The 8,400-nt window shown below is 57.1% G+C and overlaps 1 protein-coding gene across 5 annotated transcripts in view; it reads right to left on the bottom strand.

Moving 5' to 3' along the window:
* The window catches only part of ATOH8 (atonal bHLH transcription factor 8), a 139,597-nt gene extending 132,744 nt beyond the window's left edge, over window positions 1-6,853 (bottom strand). For 3 of the 5 annotated variants that reach the window (XR_007513706.1, XM_049857613.1, XM_049857616.1), the window contains exon 1: window positions 5,624-6,852. Coding sequence is in view for 4 of the 5 variants with exons in the window: in XM_049857613.1 (XP_049713570.1) it covers window positions 5,624-6,385 (762 nt within the window). In the remaining variant the exon portion in view is untranslated. Of the gene's footprint in view, window positions 1-5,623 lie in introns of all 5 variants that reach the window. The other 2 variants (XM_049857617.1, XM_049857615.1) reach the window with 2 other exon arrangements.
* Between the last annotated feature and the right edge of the window lie 1,547 nt (window positions 6,854-8,400).

The following is an 8,400-nucleotide window of genomic DNA, read 5'->3' on the forward strand; positions in this document are numbered from 1 at the left end:
TGGCCTTAGGCAGGTCACTAAGCTTACAGGGACTCATATCCTCATCAATAACATGAGTGTCAGGGTACCTGCGACTCAAAATGGCATCACAGTGCCAAATGTGGGAAAGCACCATAGAGAAACAAAATCAAGAACCCACCAGTGAACAACCTGCAATACACAGATGACGCAACATGGCTCACTGAAAGTGAAGAGGACTTGAAGGACTTACCGATGAAGATCAAAGACTACAGCTTTCAGTATGGATTACGCCTCAACATAAAGAACACCAAAATCCTCACAACTGGACCAATAAGCAACATCATGATAAACGGAGAAAAGATAGAAGCTGTCAAGGCTTTCATTTTACTTGGATCCACAATCAACGCCCATGAACACAGCAGTCAAGAAAACAAATGACATTATTACATTGGGCAAATCTGCTGCAAAAGCAAAGACCTCACTTTGAGGACTAAGGTGCACCTGACCCAAGCCATGGTATTTTCTGTTGCCTCATATGCATGTGAAAGCAGTGAACAAGGAAGACTGAAGAAGAATTGATGCCTTTGAATTATGGTGTTGGTGAAGAATATTGAATATACCACGAACTGCCAGAAGAACAAACAAATCTGTCTTGGAAGAAGTACAGCCAGAATGCTTCTTAGAAGTGAGGATGGTGAGACTTCATGTCACATACTTTGGTCATGTTATCAGGAGGGACCAGTCCCTGGAGAAGGACATCATGCTTGGTAAAGTAGAAGGTCAGTGAAAAAGAAGACCCTCAAAGAGATGGATTGATACAGTGCCTGCAACAATGAGCTTAAACATAACTATTGTGAGGATGGTGCAGGACAGGGCAGTGTTTTGTTCTGTTGTGCATTGGGTCACTGTGAATTGGAACCGACTCGATGGCACCTAACAACAACAACCAGCAAACACAGGAAAGGCCTGGAAGCCCTCTGCCCGGCTGTCTCTGTGCCAAATCCTGCCCACCCTTCACACCTAGCCCGAGACCCTGGGCCCACAGTGCCAGCATCAGTCTGTCCACTGCACACAGCTCAGCACTTGATTCCGTCTGAAACTATTCTCTAATCGTTTCATATTAGTGAGACTTGCATTCCCCGGCAAAGCTACTCTATACGGAGCTGTTCAAGATCCCTGTCCAGTTTATTTAAGTGGGTCCTTTAAAATTTTAACCTTCTAAACAGCTACGAGGCTGGACCCTGGGAACCTGGGTCTTACTGGTTAAGGGCCCTGGCCCCAGGGCCAGACAGACCTGAGTGCAAAGGTCCTGAGCACTCTGTGACCTTGAGCAATTTGTTTAACCTCCCTATATATGTTGTTGTCTATAAAATGGGAAGGTAGCTTGACAGGTACGAAACAACAGACCCAGGTTAGGCACTGTGCCCCATGCATAAGGCTCAACAGCAGCCTCCCTGAGTGACTGTGAGCATGGGGGGCAGAACAGAGGCCTCTGTCAGCCTCGCCCACCTGGAGGGGCCTCAACGCAAGCAGGCCTGTTCCCTGCCCCCTAAGGGTTAGTGCACAGGCTGCTCTCGGGTGGTCTGTGGTCCTCTGACACCCTGTGGGATCTGAGAGTGAGCGAGGTGCTGGGCTGGGATGCCATCCCCATGCTCCCTCCTAGGCCACCCTGAGTTCACTCAGTGATGACCTTCTGGGAGACTCCAGGGGAGGGAGAGGAGGGGGCGGGGCCTGGGCCCTATTTGCTTGTTGCAGTCATCAGGAGAGGCATCTCAGCAGATCCTGAGGGCTCCTGGCTGCCTGCCTCAGGGCTCTGCCTGCCAATGCTGCCATTCCCCCGTCAGCACTGAGTGACAGGGCTTCACACGGTGCAGGCAGAGAGGAAATCCACACGCAAGATGCCCCAAGAGTGGGCACAGCCTGTGAGCCAGAAAGTCCTGCCAGGAGGCCCAGGCCCATAGCACCACAAGCCTTTCCCTCTGACCCTTCCCACCTGGAGACTGAGCTGCCCCGCACGTGGGCCAGGCCCAGCTGTGCACACATGGCCTTCGTATGAGGCCAGAGGGGAAGGCTCTTGTGCAGCTGGGCTGGCGGCTCATGCTGCGGACAGACCATCTGCCCTGCACACCCCCCACCCCTAGCCTCTCCCACACCTGCACCTCTGCCCTGCAGCCATTCAGCTCACTCTCCTGGTTGTGGGGACAGTAGGTTATGGGGCAGCTCTGACAGAACAGGGGCCAGTCTGCCTCCCTTGCGCTGAGGATGGACACCTCTAGGGCATGGAATGGGTGGAGGAGCAGAGCTGTGGAGCCTGGCTCACACCTAGCTCTGACAGTGACAGCAGCACCCAGCTGCGCAGGTTGTGATCCTGCTGCGCCATTGCTCTTGAGTCCCGTGAGTGGCACACGGACCTGCAAGGCCACTGCCTTAGCAGAAGGCTGCCAGGCTGCGACCAATTTACATAAGCTCTCTGAACCTCAGTTTCACCACCTGTAAAATGGTGGAGAGATGGTAACAGTGTCTATTTCATTATCTGAACTAATATGTGTAATGTGCTTAGCACAGTGCCTGACACGAAGTAGTAAAAAGAAAAGTAAGCATCTAATAAATGGTCATCTCTATAGTATGATTTAAATTACTAAAGAATTCTTATTTCTGCATCTGTTGAGAGCTTGCCCAGCCCCGAGGGTATTGTAGATGCTTAAGAAATGTTCTTTCCTCTTAGAGCTCCTGTTCCTTTCCTCATTTGCTTTTTGCAAAGAAGTGTGTATGAGGCAAGCAGTGTCGCCACTTTACAGCTGGGGCCCAGAGAGGGGAAGGGACTTGGCCATGGCCACACAGAAAACGTGCAGCAGAAGCATGACTCCACCCGGCCTCCCATCTCCCGCCACAGGAATCTGTCCACTGTCCCAGGAAGCTGCTCAGGGAGACAAAGCCCCAGGCCAGCACCACAATCCAGAGTTGAACTCCATGCCCTGTCAGCCAAGCCCATTTCAGGCAGTCAGGTCTAAGCCTAGATCACTGAGCTACAGCCTGTGGAACCTGTGCATTGTACAGGTGGGGAAACTGAGGCCCAAAGGAGGAAGAAGCTCCTCCAGGAACACGGGATAGGGTGGATGGGTGGAGACATGGTGGGTGGCCCCAGCCCCTGGCTGTGTGGTCAGAGGGGCCCTGGCTGCATTTCCTTCCTTCCCAGGCAGGTGCTCACTGTGGCCTAGCAGCGCTTTTGGGGAAGGGACACAACGGTTTTGGCAAAAGGAGAACAAGCAGGGGCAGGCGCTTCTGTGAGCATGTGTGTGTGCACAGGTGTGTGTGCACAGGTATGTGTGCGCACAGGCATGTGTGTGCACAGGCATGTGTGTGTACAGGTGTGTGTGCACAGGTTTGTGTGTGCATGCACAGGCGTGTGTGTGCGAGCACAGGTGTATGTGCGCACAAGTGTGTGTGTGTGCAGGTGTGTATGTGTGCATGTGTGTGCCTGCACCAGCATGCACATACACCTTCTCCCTGAGAGGGCTTGGTTTTGCCTTCTGCTTAGACACGCTGGACCCACCCCTTCCACACAGAACTTCCCTATCAAAGGGTGGAATTGAAAGGAGGCCAGGATTAATAATCTCAACCTGCAGCACCTGCCAAGTGTGCGCCCAGCCTCTGATTGCTAACAAACGCCACAGGTCAGGGAGCCACGATGCTGATAGAGGCAGCGTTGTGGGAAGCATTTGGCCGGGCAGGCTTTCCAGAAACTGCTGTCATCTTCCCTAACCCCCTAGGTGATCTTGGACAAGTCCCCTGCCTTCTCCAAGCCTCAGTTTTCCATTCCATACAATGGGCTAATCCAATCCTGGCAGAGATGTTGTTAGTATCAAATAGGATGAAATTTATTATAGGAAGAAGTAAAAGCCACCAGACAAATGAGATGCAGTGGAGCACTCAGAGACCTTGACCAGTCTCTCTCTCTCAGTGGGAGCTGAAAGAGGCAGCTGGAGGGACAGAAAGAGCCCTGAACCGGCAGTCGAAAGGCCTAGGCGCCAGCCCTGCCCTGTCCCTCACTCTGCCCCGCCACTCACCAGCCAGGAGGCTCTGGGCATGTGGCCTCTCCAATCGGGGAGGGGTTTCCCTGACTGCAAGGTGAGCAGGTGGGCGGGCATCTCTCTGCCGTTCTGTCACCCCTCCTGCAGGCAACTTCGTGGCCAGGCTTCCCGCAGGTTAGCCCTCCCCCTCTCCCACCCACCCTGCCCCAGGGCATTCAAACACAGTCCAGGGGGGGACTGCCTGCTCTACTGGGCCCAGTGCCCAGGTGCTGGCTGGTGTGTCTGCGGGCAGTTTCCCAACCTGGTGTGTGCCTGACCCTACCACCCAGCCTTACTAACCAAACATCTCACCTAAACCCAGCCAGACACATGGGCTGGAAAGTCAAAGGGCTTCCTTCCCCAAGGGTTCAATTCCCTCCCATGAATTGCCACAGGCACCATTTCCCGCCCCTCCTCCAGGGGAGGAGGACAGTGTGGTCCAAAAAGAAGGCCACACTTTCTTAAATGCTTTGTTGTTGGCTAAAGCCTAGAGACGTTGAGTAACTTTTCTGGAGTCACACAGCAGCCAGCTTCAGAGCATGGAAAAAGAACCCGACTCCTCAAACCAGTCACACCCACTCTAACCTTCCCCAGGCCCTGTTTGGGGTGGGAATGGAAATCACGTACCATCTGCTCCCTAGATCTGTCTCCCTTGTTGCTGAGAAAACGTAAAGCTGGAACCAGCGGGCCATGGCCACCTTTTATACAGTGGAATTGTGAACTGCCCCTGGCCCAGCATGGGTAATTCTTAGGCAAGGATTATTGCCCCAGCCGGGCAGAGGGACACTGTTGCTGTCACCAGGCCCAAACTGAGAAGGCCTGGCTCACCCTAGATCTAGACTCTGAAAATCCCCAGAGGAACCCCCAACCGCCTAGTCCTCTCAGCTGCTAGGCCCCTTTCACCAAGGGTAAGGGGCAATGATGGGAGGGAAGACTCCACCAGCCAGTCCCTGACGCTGCCCTGGGGAGGAGGAGCAGGCTTAAAGACGCCAGAGGGAGAGGTGCAGAGCCCAGAAGCGACCTGAGGGTATGCCTCTGCTGGAAACTGGGGGCTGAAGAGGGGTTCCTCAAGACTGCAGGAACCTTATATTCTCGCAACCCCAGGACACCCTCTCCTCAGCCTTCCTGGCCTCGCCACCACCAGGCCGAACAGACCCGGACACCAGACCAAAAGTGGAGGTGAGGGGTCGTCCCCTTCCTTCCCAGCCTGAGACATTCCCACATTCCCCCTCTCCACTCTCCACCGCGCCCACGGGTCTCCGAGAGACAAATTCTCGCTGCCAAAAAAATGAACTATGAGGGCTGAAGTCAAACGCACAGTCAGGGTCACTCCGGTGGGGGGCGAGGCGAGCCCGGGGGCAGAGATCTCAAACCCTCATGCTCTCTTTGCAAACTTAAATGCGTACCAACGCTGTAGCAAAGGTCACTGCCCCAGGATTGCCCAAACCTGCCTGGGCTCTGGAGACCAGCCAGGTGAAGACAGCTTGCCTTTAACACACACCTCCATCCACCCCATAATTCCCGGCCACTCACCCACCCACTCCAGAAATCTTCCCTTGGCTCAGTGAGGGTGTGCGGCAGGGAGCGCGTACCTGCTTCCTGAGCGCCTCGAAGGCTGCGCTGATGGTGTGCACCCGCGTCCGCTCCCTGGCGTTCGCCAGGAGCCTCCTGGTCTGCTGCAGGGCTTTGATCTCGGAGGAGGCTGCAGTCGCTTCGCCTGGCCGTTTCCTAGGCGACGCAGAGGAATCCGGGTGGTTATTGTAAATTAAGTGTGAAATTGACGAGTAGGAACTTTCCCCGGGGCGCGTCGGGGGCGCCGGGCGCACAGAGGACGCTGGGGGCACTGGAGGCGCAGGGCGCGCGGGCGGCGCGCACAGCAAGATGCGGGGACGCAGACCCTGCTCCCGACAAGACTGTGTCTCGGGAGCCCCTGATGTCTGGCCCTGGGGCGCTGGAGGCGGTGGCGGCGGCGGCGGCGGCGTGGGGAGTCCCGGCCCCACTGCGCCCAGGGCGAAGCCTCGTTTCCGCGCGTCCAAGACCTCAGGCACCCGGACGCCCCCGCGTTCCCCGGCTGTGTCCGCTCCCCCACCTGGGAGGACGGCCGGCGCCACCGGGGCTGGCACCCGGGCCAGGGCCGGCTGTAGCCGCTGGGTCCTGTCCCGCAGCCCGTTGGCGGCGGCGGCGGCAGCGGCGGCGCCGGGCTCCGGCGCTTCCAAGTCCAGTCGAAAAGTTTTATAGCCGTTCGCGCGCCGCGCCGGCTCTTTGCCTTTCCTCTTGAGCTTCTTGAGGCCGTTCAGCTCCTTCACGCACACGGTCTTCCACGGCCCGTCCTCGAGGACCGGGATGTGCTTCATGGCGTGGGCAGCGTGCGCGGCAGGGCCGTGGGACTGGCGGGACGCGCGGCCGCAGCGCTGGCTCTGCACGCCGGTGCGGGCTCTGCCGGCCGCCGCGCTCAGCGCCGCTCAGTCTCTGGCTCTCCCCGCGCTCCCTCCCTCCTCCCTCTCCCTTTCTCCCCCACGACCGGGGCAGCTGCACCGCCGGCTCCCCGAAGCCGCCGGGCTGTCCGTTCTCGAAGCGCTCAGAGTGTCATCTGAAGTCGCTGCCGCGTTACCAGCATTTCTGGAGAACGCCCGCTGCGCTCCATCTGTGTTTGTTTAGCCTCAGTTTACACAGAAGCCCAGTTCGCGAGATCAGTCAGCGCCGCCGCCCGGAGAGGAGGCAGCTCCCGCCGCCGACTCCCTAGCCCCGGCCGCCCGAGCCGCGAGCGCCTTTAAAGAAACAGGAAGCATTTTTCAAAACAGCTGGGCCGCCGGCCGCCTCCTTTGTCCGCGTCCTCTCTACCACCCCCACCCCCATCTCTCCTTCCCAGAACCTGCCTCCCCTCTCTCTCTCCCTCCCTACCCCCTACTCAAGTGGTGGCCCTTCTGTCTCCCCAGAGGACAGAGGGCTCGCTGCACCGCCGCCCCGAGCACGTGGCTTGTGGGCGCTTCGACCCTTCCCCAGATCAGGGCTGAGCTTCACCCGGCCTTGCTGGCCTCTCGGTTGTTTGCAGCAGCGTCGACCTTCTCCACCCAGCACCTTTCTGTCCACCCTTCCACCCCGGGACGGCAATTTCTCCTGGGGAGTCGGCGGGGAAGGGCAGGGCTCACGGAGCTGCCCGGTGACCCTCACCCCCATGGCGCGGCAACGTCGTCCACTGTCTCCTTGTTGGGGCGGGGAGGCCAGGAGTAGGAGAGGGCTCAAGCGATAGGGAAACTGCCGCTTCTCCAAAGTCACACGGCGAGTCAGAGGCGGCAGCGGAGGGTGGAAGCCATGGATTCAGACAGACCTAGCATCTGTGCGAATCCAGAGTCACCCCACCCCTGGCACCCAGTTAAGCCCGGATTTACCGTCTGTGAAATGAGAAATGTGGAGAACATCATGGCCTAAGACACTGAGTTGCTGCGAGGAGTAAAAGAGAAAGTCCCAGGCATACAGAAGATGCTAGTCACATGGAAGCTATGATTGTTAAAAAGGGACAGCAGAATAGCCCCAGAGGCAGATTTCCTGGTTCAAATCCCAGTCCGGCAATTACTGAGTGACCCTGGACAAGTTGCCTAACCGCTCTGTCCCTCCCTTTCCTCCTGTGTAAAATGGGAGCAATGACTGTACCCTCCTACTGAGGTTGTGACAATTAAATGAATGTGTAAGTGCAAAGCACTCAGAACAGTGCCTGGCACGAAGTGAAAGCTTTGCAGGAGCCCACTGTTAATGGCAAGGGGCAAAAGTTGAGCCCCCTGGGCAGAATCCAACCCCTTTTCCATCCCACTCAAGACTCTGGAAAGAAGTCAAGCTAGTAGACCCTCCCCCATCCTCACTGGAAGCCCACCTCCCCACTGCTACCTACTGTCTGAGAACCAGCACATGGATTCACTCCTTGCTGGTCCTTTCTCTGTGGCAGGTCCTCTGTAAGGTGGGCCATGGCTGCTGAAAGTCCAGAAGGCGGGTTTGAGAGGAGATATGAACCTATGAACCTACTCTCGGGCTGCAGCCTCTGCAGTCACTGGGCTGTTCATCTGCCTGGTTTCAGTCCTGCCCTCCCCAGACCTGCCAGATGTTGTGGGGGTTTCCTGTGAAAACGCAGGGACTCAGCACCTCCCAGACCACTGCTGACGTTGGAGTGACCTCCCTCCTCCAGGGGAAAAGGCCCAGGTAGAGGCAAACGGCTTGGTGATCTGCAACACACAGGGTCCTAGGGGCTGGGCTGGGGGTCTGGGTAGAAGGTTGAGGGGCAGGCGCATGGAGCTGGGGCTCGACGCCCGGACTGGGCGCTGACTTTCAACCATTGAGCCCCCTGACAATGAGTAAGACATTTCATCTCACCTGGGCT

The sequence above is a fragment of the Elephas maximus genome, chromosome 17, assembly GCF_024166365.1.
Source record: "Elephas maximus indicus isolate mEleMax1 chromosome 17, mEleMax1 primary haplotype, whole genome shotgun sequence".
NCBI lineage: Eukaryota > Metazoa > Chordata > Mammalia > Proboscidea > Elephantidae > Elephas > Elephas maximus.